Genomic DNA, 19,849 nt, shown 5'->3' on the forward strand with positions numbered 1-19,849 from the left:
TGTGTGGAGTGAGTGTGTAGTGAGTGTGTAGTGAGTGTGGAATGAGTGTGGAGTGGGTGTGGTGTGAGTGTGGTGTGATTATGAGTGTATGTGTGAGTGTGCGGGTGAGCGCCCACCTGTATGCTCTCCCCGTCGTGGCAGACGAGCGGCGGCTCGACGCGGTGGAAGTGCTCGCCCTCGCGCCAGTCGCGCGCCTGCAGCACCGAGCGGCCCTCCTCCACCGCGGACCCGCCCACGCACACCGCTGGAATACACTTTTATATCATCATCAAGATTTTATTTTGTCATAGCGGGCAACTGAGCCGGTGATTCGCCTTGAAAGGATAAGGGATAAGAAATCTAAATTTATATTTAATAATATCTAATGGAAAATAAATATTTGCTTATTTTTTTGTTTGTCCCCTGTTTGCACTCACCAGCAGCATGATCAGTTTGGTCTGGCATGTCGATCTCGTGCTCAGTCCGGAACACCGTGAAGGAGATGTCGTGTCTCAGTACGTCGAAGTCCCAGGTCAGCACGCTTTGCGGGTCCCGGTTCACCACTATCACCTCGTGCACCTGGGTAGTAGAATTTCGGTTAATAAGTTATACTTGTTAAACCCTTGACAGACATTGTCTGAGCGATCTTATCATCTGTCGCTTGAGGAAATCATTCATACCCTGCTACTTCGGCAGTAGAACCAAGGTGATGCCACTCTTACGGGCTAAAACATCACTAGTAATGAGGGGCTCCCAGATCTCCCTTAGAAACGCGCTTGCTGTCCACAGCCCCATATAACTCAACTTCACTTAATACTACGACAGATGACGTAGTCACGACAATCTATCGTCCACCTTGCGTTGCTTATTGGGTATGTACAGCTCCCACTGTACGCACCTAGCCGATATTTTGTATTCCTCACCTGTCCCTTCCCCAAGCTAACGGACCGGTAGATGCTGTCCTCGCTGAGCGGGTCGCCGTCGCGCTCCGTGAAGGCGCCGCTCACGTACAGGCTCTTCGGCACCAAGCCACCCTCGTGCACGAAACTCTGTAACATGGGGTAGTTTTATTAAGGAATTGTCAATTAGATAGAACGCTAAAAAGCTTGTTAAAGAAACTTCTGGAATAATAGAGCGGGTAGTTTTAAGAGAAAAGCTAAATGTAACAGAAATTTCTGAAAGCTTCATATTAATTTGCAACAGGCGGTAGCTTTAAATGAAATAGGGAAATTGTAAAATTCAGAAAGTTTAGTTTACCCAATATTACGGAAAATTTCTCAGATCGACTATCGATTTTTTTCTCTAGCGTACCGTACAGTGATATTTTTTTAATAGATTACTGTATATAACATTTTCATTATTTTGCACCTTATTAAATTGTGAATTTATGCAACCTTCCTTTAATAATATCGATGAGTGAAACACTTAAAAAGTACATCTGCCCTATGTATTAAATTTAATTTTCTATTAGGTCTATTTGTAAAAAAGACAAATCACAATAGACAATAACTTGCAAATTCACGTAGTGAGTACATTTACCCCTAACAGATGTGAATGAGTCAGATTGGAAACAAATAGTGCAGTACAAATTCAACTGAAGAAAGCATAAAGCCCACAGCACATTTTATATTTTTACAGTGCGTCTGCGGCTGCGTAAGAGAAAGAGGTTTTTAAGAGAAAAGGAAAGGATTGACAACTGGTTAGAAGGAATGAACTGAGAAGGGTGAGGAAAAGAAAAGGGTCCCTTCGATTGCATGATCATGTATTTTCTAAATATACTAAAAATTATCATCCATAATAAACAAATACTTGCAAAACACATGAATGATCAAGCATAACTATTCGACACACATATTGAAGACATAACACACAATACTTATGTAGTCGCGTTCTTACAAAGTGTAACATGTCCTACAGACAAAACATATGACGTCACGATTGCATTGATATTTGTTTAGATCTCACGTGTCATACAAATTGGTAATACTGATGCGGGACGAACAACGAGGCATCTATAATATCCGACTGTCGCAGCAAATAAAATCATGTAAACGGACAATTAATAAATCTAAACTGAATAGCAAACCACCAAGACGAATTAAAAACATTTAGAAGATTTTAAGAATCTAATAAAGTTTATTAAAATTTTAAAACAATAGCTAAATTAACAAAAATTCAATTTAAACTGAAAGCAAAACTTCAAAATAAAATTCAATTACAATGATAACTGCAATATTTAGTATAGGACCAAATACAGTACCTTGCAAGGTCCCCCAAGGAAATCCGGAATGAGATCTTTAGGGATGTAGTCGAGCAACCCGCCCGGCTGCAAGTAGTCTTTACCGCCGTAGAACAAGAACTTACTGCGGGTATTCTCATCTGCAATTACAGATTTAACATTGTGTACTCAGTAGAAGGCTTAAGCGAAAACATCGTAGTTACGAAAGTTAACTTCCAATATTATTACTGTTATGAATGAAAACATATATTATGTCTTTTTATATAAAAATAGCTATGGTATAAATAGTTTGACTGTAGTATGTATAAACTTTACAATTAATTACAGTACAGAAGCAGAATCTAAAATAATACACATAATAATTACACTACATTGATTTAAAAAAAAATGTGAGCTGTCACGGGTCGCCTGGCAGATGTGAAACATCGACATCTTATATATAAAATTCTCGTGTCTTAGTCTCTATACTCCTCCGAAACGGCTTGACCGATTCCTCTGAAATTTGGTAAGCATATTGGGTAGGTCTGAGAATCGGCTCTATCTGCGGCTCTGACTCATCTCTCTATTTTTCATACCACTAAACGATAAGAGTAAGGCAGAACAGCATTTGCCGGGTGCAGCTAGTTATTTTATAAAATTAATATTCAAAGAATAGACTGTGATAGGAACTAAATATGTCATAATGATAAAATAAAATATTACACCGTACACACTACTGCGTATAGACTGTGTATATATATACCATCGTATAGCGTGGCGACGCGTCGCGACGGCATGCGTCGCCACGCCAGAAATCTGTTTTACGTGCGGCTATAGATGTATCACATCAAAAATAAATGCGTACAATAAAACGTGTGAAGCAACATCAACTCACCGATAAAAGTGCTGACAATGGTCCACAGTATAGGGAACACCCTCGGAGCCCTCACAATCAGCACCCTGCCCATCGTCTCCGGATAATTCGCCTCCACGATCTGTATGATCCTTAGTAGCGCCCTCACCCCGGGCCTCCAGAGGTGGCGCATGTTCAGCCCGTCCAGGTCCACCAGCAGGCACCAGGAGTGCACCGCGTGTTCTGATGAACGGGTCGCTTCTTCGAGCAGTTTTAGACCCTCTTCACACACGTGAAGAGTCTAGTGGAGAAAAATTGGTTAAATCCGAAGAAATGAGAAAGAATCATGAACGACAAAAAACAGACGTGTCGTTTAAAAAAGTATTTTCTAACAGTACAATTACTCTATTAAAATCTTATATGTATGTCACAACAAACTATCCTAAGAAACCATTTAATATATCGTATTCTCTTCATCATTATCATCAGCCCAAAATGTCTTATCATTGCAGAGATACAGACTTCTTATAAGGCATCTGACCATAATTCACCACGCTAGCCAAGTGCAGACTAGCAGATTGAAAATTCAATTATTTAAGTCCGAGTTCTCTACTGAGCCACCACTGCTTTTAATACATTGTTAAATATGTAGTCTGTTAATTACCCAGCGCCGTTTAATAAAGAGGAGACTCTTAATTAAACAGTTGATTAAGCTAGGCGGCTGCGCCGTAACTTTTCTTATTTTAGTCTGGTAAGACGTCATCTGGCTTAAATACGAGTTATGATACGTACTTAATTAATGCAAAAGTATTTGAATTACTTTTCCGTACAACATTGTACATGTTCTATATGTATATCGTATACATATATACCTTACTTTGTAGTTAAAATTAAGTTTTTAAGGTATGTATAAATTTATAAGTAGCTAGTACATATTTATTTATAAGAGAATTATTTAAGAAATTGTTAAAAGAAAATAAAAAAAAAGAGAATAATTGTTTAAAAAAAAAAAACGTCTAACTAGATCAAATTTAAATGAAACCGCACGGGAGACACCAGCCTTATAAAAAACCATCAAAAACGGTGCACTCGCTCAAACTTTCTGCAACAGCAAATAAAGCAAAAAAAGGCAAATTAAGAACCTCTTGAGTAAAAGTTTTAAAGTCAAACAATGCTCACCAACTTAAGTAGGCCATCTTCGCCAATCGATTTGAGTAGTCCTTTAACATCCATCTGGCCCAGACGAAGAATGTACAGGGGACGTCCGTCTGTAAATAGCATTGATTGTATAAGCTTATTTTTATTTACTGTAATCGCTCCTCCCGGATTCATCCGGGTTAAATTTTGGTAAAACCTTGAATAATGAACACAAATTAAACTTTTTTACTCAACTGATATTATTTTATTTTTTGATAAATCAATCATCAAAACCAATTAACACTCTTTTGAGTTCATTTCATTTCAAAAGTTATTTTAGTCCTCGAAGGACCAGTAAACTCCAAGTCCATCGCACCTTTGTCATGATGATGCCAACCGCCGGGGAAGTACTGTTTCACCACATCCGGGGTCTCGTACTCCGACAGGATCTTGTCAACTTGGTGCTTCTTCCGCCAGAGGAGAGACTGGGAGAGCATCTCCCTCGCCTTCTCCACGTTGAAGTCCCTGGCTCGCAGGAATCGAAGGAGCGTCGTGTCGCTTGGCACCTATGGCATTGACATTATTGTAAACAATTTTGAGATATGATGAATATATTATCGTATTTAATAAAAAATTATTTATTTAAGAGCATCAAGGACCCAATATCAATTTATAAAAAAGAAATACACATAAATGTCACAAAAATCAAAATTAAAATATAATATTATTTAAACACATGCAAAATCTTATATATATATAATAATTATTTTAAAAAACTAAAAAAAGTTTAACATTGATTTAACATAACACCCTTTTAACATTGAAATTCTTAATTTATGAATGTCGGTCCTTATTATAAGTTTACTTTGTATAGAGATTATGTATATGTATATTTTTTTTTTCATCTGAAGCCGAGACATTATGCCTGTTGACTTTGTACAAGTTTTACAAATTACTAGCTGCGCCCCGCGGTTTCATCCGCGTATGTCTGTATCCCGTAGGAATATCGGGATAAAAAGTTGCCTATATGTTATTCCAGTTTTTCAGCTGTCTACATACCAAGTTTCATTGCAATCGATTCAGTAGTTTTTGCGTGAAAGTGCAACAAACACACACAAATCCTTACAAACTTTCGCATTTACAATATTGGTAGGATTAGTAGGATAAAAAAAAGTTTCAAAAAAATTCTAAAAAAATATTTTTTCCTTATATAAACAACGTACATATATATAATAAATGTTACAAACTAGGTGGTGAGGTTCTATACCTTCCCTTTCTGTAGATCTGCAATCCATTTCCTCAGCTGCAGGAGCCGTGACTCCTGGATCGGCGTGAGTTCACCCAGATATCGCTTGATGTACTCGCTGTCCAGCGTGTATTGGTCTGTTGGTCGATGAATACAATTCAAAATTTGCAAGAAGATCAGTACTAATTTATATTATAGATATACTAGGTGCGCCCCGCGGTTTCACCCGCGTAAGTCCGTATCCCGTAAGAATTTCGGGATAAAAGCTACCTATATGTTATTACAATTGTCCAGCTGTCTACGTATCAAATTTCATTGCATTCGGTTCAGTAGTTTTTGCGTCAAAGAGCAACAAACACACACATCCTTACAAACTTTCGCATTTATAATATTAGTAGGACTAGTAGGATAGGATGTTCTCACTACTGGGACACAGGAGGCTGAGTGCGACTACTATTATATATTTAGTTTAGGTTTATGTCAATAGTTTTAGAATTGATACTTATAATAAGATAGTTATGTATTCCATTGTCAGGCAAGCGAAGCCGAAGAAATATAAAATTAACTGTATCGGTCCCATTTTTACTTCCTTTTCCATACTTAAACTGATAAATGAAATAAGGAATTTTTTCTACATAAGCTCTTTTTGATTCTTCATTTACATTTATTACTAAATGACCTCGCAAAGTGTGCAATATCATAGAATATTTTTTCCCACTTTTCTTACCTTTTCTACTTCCCTGAACTATTACAAATTCATCGTCCAAAATTAGCAAAAACGGCCAAGCCATTCTTAAGTTTTAGAAAGACTAACGAACATCTATCTATTTATATACCATGGAAATTTGTCACACGATAGTGATCTGCACAAAAATCTCTTATAAATATTAAAGATAAAACCAACCTAAGTAAAATAAATCTCCCGTTAGACCTAAGCCAAAAAATAAGCCAAAATAAAACTAAGCTATATATATACAGAATCGCCAAAAATGTTGCACAAATTGTTGAAGAAGCGTTATCCCGAGAACAGTTTAATTAAGGCACTATGAAAGTTCTCAGAGATAAAAAAACGTACCACGGGTGAAGCCGGAACGCACTCTTATCTTTTTATTCACTACTGGCGAGTGAATAAAAGGCTATAATTCGAAAAAACCCAATTTCGTTAACACTTTGTTCGCAATAAATAGAAAATGAACAAATTAACATTAGTCTATACGAAATGCGTTCAAATCCTGAATCATTTATTAAATTCATATATAATAAAATACATCAAAAGATATGTATCAAATTTTATACAATAAGCTGTTTTCAAAGAGTAACATACAACCATACATCCATCCACCCGTTAAACTTTCGCGTCTATAATATTAGTAGGACACTGTCTCGCAATCTGTTGAAAATCCGTTATATATAGTGTGTTCTTTACTTAAAAAAAATAATAAAAAACTCTATTCAAAAACCCTTCATTTAAAACAAAACCAGTTATCAAATCTCAATTCAAACATCTTCACAGATTGAAATCTGTTTATGAAATCTATTAATATCTTCCACAAGGATATAGCAGGGTTAAACTTTTTGCATTAAGCCTCTGCGGTGTTGAGCTTAAAACTCATTTCAAGTTTCGAGCACTTATTTGTGTCGAGCTTAGCACTGCGTTTTAAATATCTCACACACACGTGTAGGGTTGCCACATTACACTTTAAACAACTACATACTACCGTGGCGTACGGACATAAGCTTAAAAAAATATAATTACCAGCATATCTAGTCTAACAAAGAATGCGAAAAAGATTATCGCTAAAACTGTAACAGTTTAGCCCAATGACGAATTGACAAGCGTTTCCTGTTCGTTCAGTACAATAAAAGTTTGTTTTGCCAACCCTAGCTTTAAGGTTAAGTTCAAGGCCACTGCAGTACTCGAGTAAAAGATATCCTTCGAAGTTGTTACGTAAAAAGCTGACCGACTGCTTTTGTAAATTTACTTTATTTATCATGCAAATATGTGCTATTATTTTCTACTAAATGTTAACTTCTAGAAGTATTTCAAAATTCTTATGAAACACCTCTGGATTGTTCGGAGGTAGAACGGTAATATTTGACTTAAAATCATGTTTTTATAATTGTTTTATTTGGAGTAACAATGGCATTCCGACCTTTAAGACTAGCCAATGCCTGAATGACAGGGGTTTAATATTTTATATACACGAGTCTATGTAAATAAATACCGAAAACTATTTTCTACTACTAACGATTTTTATAGGACCCTTCGTGTTCAAACGACAGCGATCACTTACATAAAATGAACTTGGTCGTTGTGTAGGATGGCTTCTATTGTCGTAGTCATTTTTCTTTCTTGGATTATATTTCTAGCGGCTACCTACTTACTTTTTCACAATAATATTATACGCGGTGTATTCAACACATAATCAAACGTAATTTCAGACAAGAAATTCGGACTTTTTTAAATTTTCCGCCGTGTCATTCGTGCGTTTAAAGCTATTTCACATGATTTATACTACCCAGTTCACTCAACAATTAATTGTTGTTATTAAATTTAACTCCCTTAATAATATTGTTGATATCCTCATTTAGACATTAATGTTTGAAAAAGCATCGACTTCTATACTACAAGTGTGCCCGGCCCGGCTATGCCAGGACGATATCATAACGTAGGATATGACGATTCCCATATTCTTCAGGAATATTGTAGCTCCCTGCTGGTGCAAAAACACAATCGATTCAGTAGTTTGGGTGTTTTTCAACCAAATAAATACACAATAAAATCTTTCGTCTTTATAATATTAGTGTAGACAAAATATATAAAAAAAAACTTAACCCCCTTCAAATGGACAGAATCAAATTTCTCTGGTTGCAAACACCCCTTTTATGAAGTCGGGTAAAAACTTTATCATCATCGTTACAAGAACCAATCGAAAGCTTAGAGAGTTATTTGAGCTCTTATCATCCCCGCTACGGTACCGTGGGCGGACACTCCTGGGACGCCCCCGCATTGGGACGATGTATTTATAGAAATGTTTGCTGCCATTGTTTATTTATGACGAGGGTATATCATTTATAAAGGTTTAATATTTAATCCCTACTTATATCTATATGTGGGAGTTGATCACGCTTCGGCACGAATTGGGCCAGCTCGCACTGGGAAGTACCACCTCACAGATAACCGCCATGAAATCGCATGCTATTGTGTTTCATACGGCGAGTGGAGGAGCCGTTTTCCTTTTCCTCATCCTTCCCAGTCAATTCCTTCCTTCCATCAATCCTTTTCTTATCCCTTACCCCTTTAAATGATACTACGCATTACCTACCCCACTACCTCTGCGAATGTCACCACCTAGATCACGTCTTCTTTCCATCAGGTAGACTTATAATCAAATGCCTACTTAATCAACTATAAAAAAATCGTCCCAACCCAAACAAACTACATAAAAAATAAACAAAAAAACCAAACAAAAATCATATATTACACTTATCTATCCCGTCTGAACAGGAATGAAAGAGGCGACGATAACACATAAACTATAATAACAGCGCACACCAGTACAATCAACAAGTTATCCCATCGCGTGACACCCTCCCTGGCCGATCTATCTTCATCACACGAGCAAGGCCTCGCAACTCCTTTGGTCAAGTCATCTTCTGAAAACCGTATCGTATTCGGAATATTGTTAAACTCTTCGTTGGACATGGCAGTCTTCCTCACTCTCTCTTCATACGCTTCGTAGCCTTTCTTATCATCCTTTCTCTCCTTTAGAGCGAGATGGGACGAGGAGTCGGCTTGGTCGTCGAGTCTCGCTTTACTCCTGCTTCTGCGCCAGAGGCTGTGACCAGATTTATCGTGGTCTTTATTCGTGGCCGATTTACTGCGCATTCTTAGTAACCTGTTGGATGATTTGGAGAGGGCTAGATTACTTCGCTTACTGCTCGCGGATGTACCTGGGGAAAGGAGCGGGAAGTTAGGACCGGAAAAGGCTAAGGAAATGGAAGATAGGATAAAGGATAAAATTTGTTGTTTCGTTTCATTCATTCTATCTGAGAACACATTTGAATTTAATTTCGAGGATAAATGCTATTTTTCAATGAGACCTTTTTATATTTGTCCATTAATTATATAACTGAGATTTTTTATTTTACAATTTATCGGATAACTACAAGATTCTCAAGTCCAAAGAGGGAAAAACAAAATAATAACAATAAACGATAAAACCATATAATCCTTCACTTTTTAATATATTACGTGTCAAAATTAGGTTCCAGTGTTTTAATGCTAGATATTTATTAGATTTAAATTAATGTTTCTAATAAAAACCAAGGTCTCGGACTGAATTCGAGTACGCTATATATACCGTTTAAAATATTTCAACTATATTATCTGATCTGACAAGATTCAATCTAAAGCCAATTAGGATAGTAAATCCCACTCTTACATCGCCCCGATGACTTTCGGAACGCTGGGAATTTGTCATATGTAAATACACACGAAATTTCAGCAAATTCGAAACAATTGCAAGTAATACACGTCTGTGTATCTTGAATTATTTCAGAGCGAGTGACATTTCGCCTTGCGGCAATAAGTTAGTCAGTTTGTATGAATTATTGTTTGTTTCTCTGTGAATCCTATCCTACTAATATTATAAATGAGAAAGTTTGTAAGGATGTGTGTGTGTGTGTGTGTGTGTGTTTGTTGCTCTTTCACGCAAAAACTACTGAACCGATTGCAATGAAAGTTTTTGGTAATTGATACGTACATATCTGGACAACTGGAATAACATATAGACAACTTTTTATTCCGATATTCCTACGGGATACGGGCTTACGCGGGTGAAACCGCGGGCCGCAGCTAGTTTATTCATATAATCATAATTGCACATATATAATAAATGACAGAAGTTATTCATACCTTACTTCACTGCAGTTTAGTTATCTATACTAATAATAAAATAATTTTTATTTTTTTTGTTTGTCACGCAATAATTCTAAGCTACTCGACTGATATCAAAAATTATTTGACCATTAGAAAGCTACATGTTTACAGAGCAGGGATAATTTTATTTTTTCTCGTCTCACATTAACCCCCTTGACGTGTTTAATCGATCGCGATGAATATATAGTATTTCGATTAATAATTACTTGAAAGAAGTCTACACAAACAGTTATTCTATTTAATTACTACATATGTACTTTAATAAACATGGGCCACTACGTTTCAGTATTGTTTCAATTACAAAACCCCAAAACAACTGAGATATAAACAAAGATAGGCACAAAAATGCAAATTAGACGTTATCGCGGCATGAAATATCACTTATCATAAATAAATAATTACGCAAAGTAGTTATTATCATAGCTCAAAACGACCAATCTTGACGGCGAGCATACAAAAAAAAATGCCCTTAGGCTGTTCACACACGGAGCGGGTAAAGGCGCGCATTAATATTAGCCTGTGATTATATCTATAACACTTTTACAATATTTTAAATATGTTTTTACAGCATTGAATTGAATAGATCATTATATTCTACCAAAAAGGACCCACCCCAGGTCCAGTTCGGTGACATTTTTTATACAGCTGTAGTTATCATTCCAAATTTCGAAACGGGATTAAGTATGATTACTGGACGTCAATCAGTTGAAAATCCACTGAGATTTCAAATCGGACCGGAAGCTCCTGATATTAGTGCGTTCAAACAAACAAACTTCAGCTTTATTATATTACTATAGATAATAAAATTATTATTACGAACAGTTTAATTTTGTAAAACAAAACCCATCTCCCGCAACACCGAAAGCCTAACAACCGTGTTAAAAATATTACGTAGTTTTTATACAAAAAATTAATTAAGACGAATATATTTAATTACCACTTATAATAACCTTGACCGCCTCCTTGGTACAGCGGTTAACGCGTGAGCGTAGAACCGAAGGATCCTGGGTTCAATTTCCAGTGGGAGACGCACAAAAAAAAAATGTCTCGGTCTGGCAGGACACACAAGGCTGATCATCTACTTGTCCACAAAGAAAATCGATCAGTGAAACAGATGTATATCATCCACCCCATACCCCACTACGGGGACATGGGACTTCACTGTTTATACTTACCTTAAAGGTAAAATATTTAACGCGATGAGTCGCACGTTAACAGGCCTTTTTCATACAAAAAAAAATGTAAATACGCGAGGTCACAGTGTATAATCCGCAGAGGCGGCACATAGTAAATAATTCATACGCGGTGTGCACACTGTTTGTTTATTGCGGACCATTATAACGTCACGGTGGCACGGACACGCGAGCTTATAGCCTTACACTGTTTGTTTTATTCGAACTTTATACATTTGTTAAGGTCTATATTCAATTACTTGAAATTTTTTATAGTTTAACTCATCACAAATTATGGCAACCGCTACTCTATAAAAAAGAAGTGTTATCACAGAGCGTTCACTTAGTCATTCATCCACTCACACATATAACCACTCACCTATTCACTAATCACCCTCCATTAATACATTCGACCACTGCCCTACCCAATAACGTACACCCACTCCCTCCTAACTCACAACATCCCAAACGGGCCACAATCTCACCCACAGTATGTAGCAAACCCCCAGCACTCACCCGGCACAGAGTGTCGCCTCGCCTCGGCCGCGGGGCGCGGCGAGAGCGGCTCGGCGCCGCGCGACACGGCGCGCCGCAGCTCGCGGTTGCGCGCCGCGTCCGAGGCGCACCACGCGGGCAGCTCGCGCACGCCGTCCGCGTGCACCTCGCGCATGAACACCTCGATCAGCTCCTTGCCTATGGGACAACAGAACTTGGTACACAACAACAACTGGAACCCAGAGCAGAAAAGACAGAACAGGGATAGGTGTTCCTAAGACTGTGGAGCTTGCCGCATGAACAGTTCGATCAGCTCCTTGCTTAAAAGACAGCAGAACTTTGTACAATTAACAATATATATACACTTCAGAAAAATCTCAAACACAAAACAATTGTTTATTCAATTAGACTTCTTCTGGAAGCATTTTGAAATAGTCATAGTATACTTTTACCATTTATCACCGATTCAGAAAGCAGTTTCTATAGAGAAGAGCAGGCAAGGAGTTCTGTAGTTGCTCTTTTTAGACAATATATATAATCTAATATATAAAATTTTCGTGTCAGTTTTCGTTGCCATACTCCTCCGAAACGGCTTGACCGATTTTGATGAAATTTTTTGTCCTTATCCGGCATATGCACCTCGCTCGAGAACACCAAGTTCCTTGCTTGAGCAGAACTTTGTATGACTACAAATCCATGTATGCTCACCCGAGCACCTACGATAAAACAACAAGGAATCAACAATTATCTTCCGCCTCTCGGAGACAAAACGCCATTTAAAAAAAAAAGTTTAAACCGACGAACATTGATATATAAACATAACCCAAAGTTCGCGACTCGCATTTAAATTCAGAGCATGAACAAGTCGCCCCAACTTTCCCTGTCAACTGGCCTATTACCTCACCTTTAGCAATGTTAGCAGCGTACTGCTTCATGGCGATCTTCTCCACGGTGCTCTCCAGACCGAAGAAGTTTTTCACGTCGAGCAACGCGCTCTGCTCGAAGCACGTCCACTGCGAGTTCTCGGGGTGCACCTGGAAGGATCGATGTCATTTAACATCTATTTATTTCACCAGCTCGTACGAGGCCTAGCTGGCTTTAAAACGTTGATGGTGAGGTGGGACAGAGGAAAGGTGAAAAACTTATGAAGTTAATTAACTTTATTGCAAGTAAATCTTTCGCATTTATATTACGAGCATTGGGAAGGTCTAGTAAGTATTACTCCTAGCGAGGTAGAGAGGAATTAAATATAAATGACAAAGGTGTTACTTGAGATAGGCATCTTTGGATAGATCTAATACGTATTCAAAAAGATTTCTATTTAAATTTTCAGCACAACAGATTGATCACCTATAAATTATAATACAACACGCTTTAAAAAAGCAGTCGCCAAAACACAACATAAGATTTTTTTTTATTAATTACAAATTAGATTTCCTTATACTTATTGACGTTTTTTTTTTGTTTTTTTTTTCTTTTGGCCACCAGCCGGTTGTCACACCGAGATAATGGTTTCAATTGCTGAGTAATGTTCAAGTAAAAACAAAAACGAGAAAATAACGCGACATAATACCACAAGGAAAACGCTCCATGAAACACAGAAGAGGAAAAACAATGCTTTTAATGCATATCCGAAGCAAGCACTTTAAATTCTTAGCACACAATTGTGTGTATTAACAACTCTTATTAGATGCGAGGAATTTGAGCTAATAATTGAATGAATACACGATTGAGTATTCGAGTCGATGGCGAGTCACGCTTCGGCACGAATTGGACCAGCTTGTACCGAGGAATACCACACCCCCACAGGAGACCGGCGTGAAATAATAGCATGCCACTGAATTTCCTACGGTGAGTGGGGGTGCCGGAGGGTCGTATTCTTTTCCTTACCCTTCCAGTGCCTGCCTGATCTTTTTTTACCCATTGTAACTAGGAATTTTTCCTATTATGTAAAAATGTCTCATTGTTAATTTTATTTATACTATTTACAATAAAAAAGTAATTATCCATTAGGAAGTACATATCACTTTAAGCGTAACAATATATCGATTTCATTACAATATTGTTTACAATGCTCGCATCCGAGGCGACACGGTTACTACGCGGAACGTAGTAATCCTGTCCGATAGGGACAGTATAATAAACTCAAACATTTACTTATCCAATAAGACTTCTTCTAGAAGCACTTTGAACCGTCATAATTTTACCATTTACCACCGGTTCGGAAAGCAGTTTCTACAGAGATGAGTCGACAAGTAACTCTCACTACATAGTATAAAACAAAATCGCTTTCCGCCGTTTGTGTATCTGCTTAGAACTTTAAAATTACGCAACAGATTTCGATGGGTTTTTTTTTTTAATTGATAGAGTGATTCAAGAGGAAGGTAGTTTAATATAATGCATTAATAACATTCCAATCATTAGCGAGTTTATAACTACGTCATTTTAACGACATTTTAAGTACTTTGTTGTTTAAATTTATTAAATAAGGAAACCCGAGTTAAATATGACGAAATAAACTATGAATGCCATAATTTTATGGACATATCGTATGTATATAATATGTCCCTCATATCCCGATTAATCAATAATATTAAGTTAAATAGTTTGTTTGTTTGAACGCGCTAATCTCAGAGAGTACTGTTTCCGACTGAAAAACAATTATGTGTGTTGAATGGTCCATTTATTTAGGAAGGCTATAGGATAACATCTTGAACGACTAAAGTGAGACCGCGGAGCACAACTAGCATAATATATTAAATAAACATCAGTGTTGCCATAGCTACGACTTCCTCACACATAGGGAGCGGGGATTAGCGTTCTGCGACACACATGGCAATGGAAGATAAAGATTGTCATCCGGCATGCCCAAAAAAAGTTCGACGACATGTGACATCCGTCAGCCCGCATCTGACCAGCGTGATGGAGAACGACCTGACACCTGATAGGTCCTGTTTCCCAGCAGTGGGAACATATATGTGCCTTTGACATAACTCAAATGTTATAACCTCATTGTTTAGTCTAAGCTGTCTGATTTTTTTTCTTCTTTTCTGATTCATTGTATGCTTTTGTTGTCTATTATGATCTGTTATGTTTGTGTGTGTGTGTGTGTATATCTATGTTAAAATATATGTTTTCCTTTCGAGTTTCTTTCTAAATGACGCCTTATGCTATGGCCAAGTAGTCGAGTTGTTTACAAACATTGTTATCTTATCGGAACATCGCTCAAGGTCATGGGTACAAGACGTTGACACAGATACGCGACGCCACGTGAGCGGGCAGACAGACGGTTGGCGATTGCAGAAAGATCTACTGGGCAGACTCAAAAAATATACTTAAAATCGATAAATATCCTAAGAAATCAGAGTTACATTTTAACTAATATATAAAACACTAATATTATACATGCGAAAGATTGAAAGGATGTGTGTGGATGTTTGTTGCTCTTTCATGCAAAAACTACTGAACCGATTGCAATGAAATTTGGTACGTAGACGGCTGGACAACTGGAATAACATATAGGCAACTTTTTATCCCGATATTCCTACGGGATACGGATTTACGCGGGTGAAACCGCGGGGCGCAGCTATTAAAACAAAAAGGTGACTAGCTGATTGACTGATCTATCACCGTACAGCCGCAACTAATGGTCCGATCGGGCTGAAATTGGCATGCATATAGTCACTATGATATGGGCATCCGCTAAGAAAGGATTTTGATAAAATCTACCGCTAAGAGTATAAAATGAGGAATGCAAGTTTGTACCATGAACAATTTTTTCGACCACACGAGCAACGCTGCGGTCAACAGCTAGTTATAAATTATAAGACATAGTATATGTTTGTCTCTGGGTCTTCAGCTATTTTCATTCAAAATTTCATCAAAATTTGTGATGTATTTTAACGGTAAACGCTCATCAGAATATTCGTGTTTAACATAACATAATATTTATTAAAATATAATTATTATAAACATATACTAATATTTATTCTTTTAACAATCAAAGTAAAGCGATTAATGAATTATCATCAACACAAAAGCATATTTGTCACTATCGACGCAAATAACTTGTCAATATGTACACAATTGGGCAAAACAGGGAAAACACCAATCGGCATAACACCGCTTATCTGATAACATTTATTGATCACGTGTGTGATTCAGATTAAACTAAATTTATCGCGTGACTTTTCTTGCAGTTGCAATATAATCGATATATGTATTAAAGTATATATTTATAGTATTATCATGTGTATATAGCATATCTTTATTTACAATTGTATGTAAATATTCTTTTGTATGGTATATTATTTATTTGAGTGTGTGTGTGTGTGTGTTTAATTATGGTATTACTTTTTTATACCACTTACCAGACATTAAATTATGATTATGATCCCAAAATAATTATGTTTTTTCAAAGAAACAGAACTACGTTCATAAAATTAAACCGACCACGTGATAAGCAGACAATGTGGCTTCTGTTCTGACATGGTACTAAAAAACCTAGTAGATACAATCCCTTATAACGTTGAAACGTTATCTGTATGTTATAATCAACTTTAAGAGATACTAGCTGACCCGGCAAACGCATTTCTACCCAACTCTTATAATTCAGGGGTACCAACTACCAGAATGTCTCCAATATACAATGGGTGTTATTATACATAAACCTTCCTCTTAAATCACTATCTATATAATACACTATCTATAAAAAAAATAAAAGAAAAAACAATCAAAATCCGTTGCGTAATTATAAGATCGTATATCTCATACCAAGAAAACTTCCAATACAACTTCAAACCAACCAGAGATTTCGTGAGTAGACATCGTAAAGCGTTCACGTCGTTACATAATATGGCTGAACATTTTTTTATTGATGGCAATCATGATACGAATTTACATGTAGTGCAGTTGACAGCGAGAAGCAAGGATGTTTCTTTGGTATGTTTATATCCTATCCTACTAATATTATAAATGCGAAAGTTTGTAAGGATGTGTGTGTGTGTTTGTTGCTCTTTCACGCAAGAGCTACTGAACCGATTGCAATGATATTTGGTACGTAGACAGCTGGACAACTGGAATAACATATAGGCCACTTTTTATCCCGATATTCCTACGCGATACGGACTTACGCGGGTGAAATCGCGGGGCGCAGCTAGTATTTGATACTACAGCGCTTGCTTCTGGCGTCTTTATGTGAAACTTAAGTAAAACTTAAAGCTTTAGCTCTTATGTACTAGACAATGAGAGAAGTAATCACGTTCTGTCTTGAACGTGCGCGTACGTACTCTGTCGAATTTTAGTGTGTGTTACCAAACTTATTATTGACATCAATTAAAATGATCAAACATCACGTGATTGATGTTCCGTATTCTTTTCCTCACCCTTCCCAGACCATATCTTCTTCTTTCCAGTCGTCAATCTTATCCTTATCCCTTTCCCCTGTCAGAGCGCAGCGCATTCGCATCAGCACTACCTCTTGCCAATATTCACGGGCGGTGGTGATCGTTCACCATCAGGCGAACCACCAGCCCAGTTGCCCGCTTATGGCATACAAATTGAACATGACTCACATAATAGCGGCACTTCTCAACCACGGAGACCCGGGACGCGAACGTCTCGTTGGTGGCCTCGATCTCCAGCACCCGGCTCTTGAGATCCAGGTGATTCTTCTGGATGAAGTAGACGTAGTCCACGCCGATCATCTGGTGAATTGGAGTACGATTAGCGTATTTACTTATTTCGTTTGACAACTGCCAAAAAAGGGAGTTTCAAGGCCCGTACACACCTATCTATCCTATTAATATTATAAATGCGAAAGTTTGTAAGTATGGATGTATGGATGTTTGTTACTCTTTCACGTAAAAACTACTGAACCAATTGCAATGAAATTTGGTACGTAGACAGCTGGATAACTGGAATAACATATAGGCAACTTTTTATTCCGATATTCCTACGGGATACGGACTTACGCGGGTGAAACCGCGGGGCACAGCTAGTATAATATATTTTAATACTCCTCGCTGGAATATATATTTTGCCTTCATTTCATTGATAGCCGGCTTAGCAGTATACATATATGCGTATCCATATGCGATAATTTAAATCACGGTAAAGGTTAGTGACGTCAAAGACTATCATAGCTACGCGTGTGACGGGCTTTAAATTATGTTTCTGTATGTAATTATGTTCAAAACATATCATAAATAGATGCAAGTTAAAATTAAACCGCCTTCAAATTGTCAGAACTATATCAAATTTTAGTGAGACCGCCAACTTTCAAATAAAAAAAAAGGTGTGCGTGCGATTTACACACGATAGAAGTGAAACTTTACTAAATCGACAAAAGAATGAGATGAATATATATATAATATAAAATAGTATGTATATTTCTGTCTCATTCTTTGCCGGCTACATTCTACACAAATTTGTATTTGTGTCTCTTACCTGTCGTTTTTTCCGTTGCATCACGTTTGAAATCACAACGATTCTAAAGAAGTTTCACTTCAAAAGAATCACTAGAGCCGCTTCACGCAGTCGAAAATTCTGAGTCAACAAACTTTTTCTTCGCGTGATTGATCGCCTATCCATTAACGCTAATCACACCCAAACAAAACTTAACAATTGCACAAAACAAATGCCTCTCTTATCTCCACCGCATCAAATATAGATTTAAAATAATCTTAAAAAACCAAGCCGGCCGCAAGGCAAATTAATTTCAATCGGTGTCATTGATGTGATCAAGTAGGATAAGTTTAAATTAATTTTAAAATCTGTAAGAATCTTTAAAATATACAGTATGTATACATATTTACCGTTTATACATACGTTTATATGTATACAAATTTGAAGAAAAACAACGAATGATAGATGCATGTTAATGAAGTGGGAGGCGAGCACGCTGCGGCACGAATGCGGCCAGCTCGCACGCAAGTACCGCACCCCCACACTTCTGTGCGGAATAGTGGCATACTACTGTTTCGTTTCGTGAGATGAGGAACCTTACCCTTCCCAGTCCTTTCCTTTTTCCCCTTTTTCCCCTTTTCATCGTCCATCCTTTCCTTATGCTCTAACACTTAAAAGCGGACAACGCATTTACAGCGACCCTAACTCTGCATATGTTCATGGGCGGTGGTGATCGCTTGTCATCACGCGAACCAACAGCCACATAGCATAAAAAAAATGTTAAAACTTCTGCCTCGTTCATCATTTAAAGCGTCAGAACATCAAATGGATAAAGTCCTTTATCAAGAGACATATCTACCGCGCTGGTATACCGTCATCAGTTGCCATAATAATTCACGGCATGTATCATTTCACAAAATTTTCCATCACGTTGCATACAATGTGATTTGGATGATATCCAAACGAATACGTTATATTTGGATGTTTTTGTGTTATTTTTTTACATTCGGAAATTCTTTAATGTTGTTAATTGGTCATTCACCGGCGATGTATCTAGCTCCACTTTGATTTTAATTACTTTATGATATGATTTATCTATTTTAAATAGAAGTTGGTTTTGATTAATTTTATTGAAGGCACAATGACAATAGAATAAATTTCGATAGTGCACCAAAGACCTTAATCAAATGTGGTACTACACTACATGTTTACCCGAGATTAGTTAGTAAGTAGTGTTGCGGTTCTGTGATCAGTTGATAGCCACTAAAAGAAAATGCATACGCCAAAAGGCTTCTGGAACCTTCTTCAGTACATTAAGACAGCAAGAGGAAAGTTCACATAGTAACCAAAAAAGAAAACAAAATGCGAATTATTATAATGAATTACTGTGGGTAGCATAAAA

At 37.2% G+C, this 19,849-nt stretch overlaps 1 protein-coding gene across 3 annotated transcripts in view; it reads right to left on the reverse strand.

Moving 5' to 3' along the window:
* LOC119838633 (protein real-time) overlaps nucleotides 1-19,849 on the reverse strand; it is a 41,278-nt gene that overhangs the window by 3,070 nt on the left and 18,359 nt on the right. For all 3 annotated transcript variants that reach the window (XR_005288204.1, XR_005288203.1, XM_038364653.1), the window contains exons 3-13: nucleotides 17,616-17,747; nucleotides 12,947-13,076; nucleotides 12,064-12,240; nucleotides 5,455-5,570; nucleotides 4,564-4,753; nucleotides 4,230-4,318; nucleotides 3,093-3,351; nucleotides 2,240-2,358; nucleotides 903-1,028; nucleotides 417-558; nucleotides 117-244 (exon numbers count right to left, since the gene is read on the reverse strand). Coding sequence is in view for 1 of the 3 variants with exons in the window: in XM_038364653.1 (XP_038220581.1) it covers nucleotides 117-244; nucleotides 417-558; nucleotides 903-1,028; nucleotides 2,240-2,358; nucleotides 3,093-3,351; nucleotides 4,230-4,318; nucleotides 4,564-4,753; nucleotides 5,455-5,570; nucleotides 12,064-12,240; nucleotides 12,947-13,076; nucleotides 17,616-17,747 (1,608 nt within the window). In the remaining 2 variants the exon portion in view is untranslated. The remainder of the gene's footprint in view (nucleotides 1-116; nucleotides 245-416; nucleotides 559-902; nucleotides 1,029-2,239; nucleotides 2,359-3,092; nucleotides 3,352-4,229; nucleotides 4,319-4,563; nucleotides 4,754-5,454; nucleotides 5,571-12,063; nucleotides 12,241-12,946; nucleotides 13,077-17,615; nucleotides 17,748-19,849) is intronic.

Source organism: Zerene cesonia, unplaced genomic scaffold (genome assembly GCF_012273895.1).
Source record: "Zerene cesonia ecotype Mississippi unplaced genomic scaffold, Zerene_cesonia_1.1 Zces_u004, whole genome shotgun sequence".
Classification (NCBI taxonomy): Eukaryota; Metazoa; Arthropoda; class Insecta; order Lepidoptera; family Pieridae; genus Zerene; species Zerene cesonia.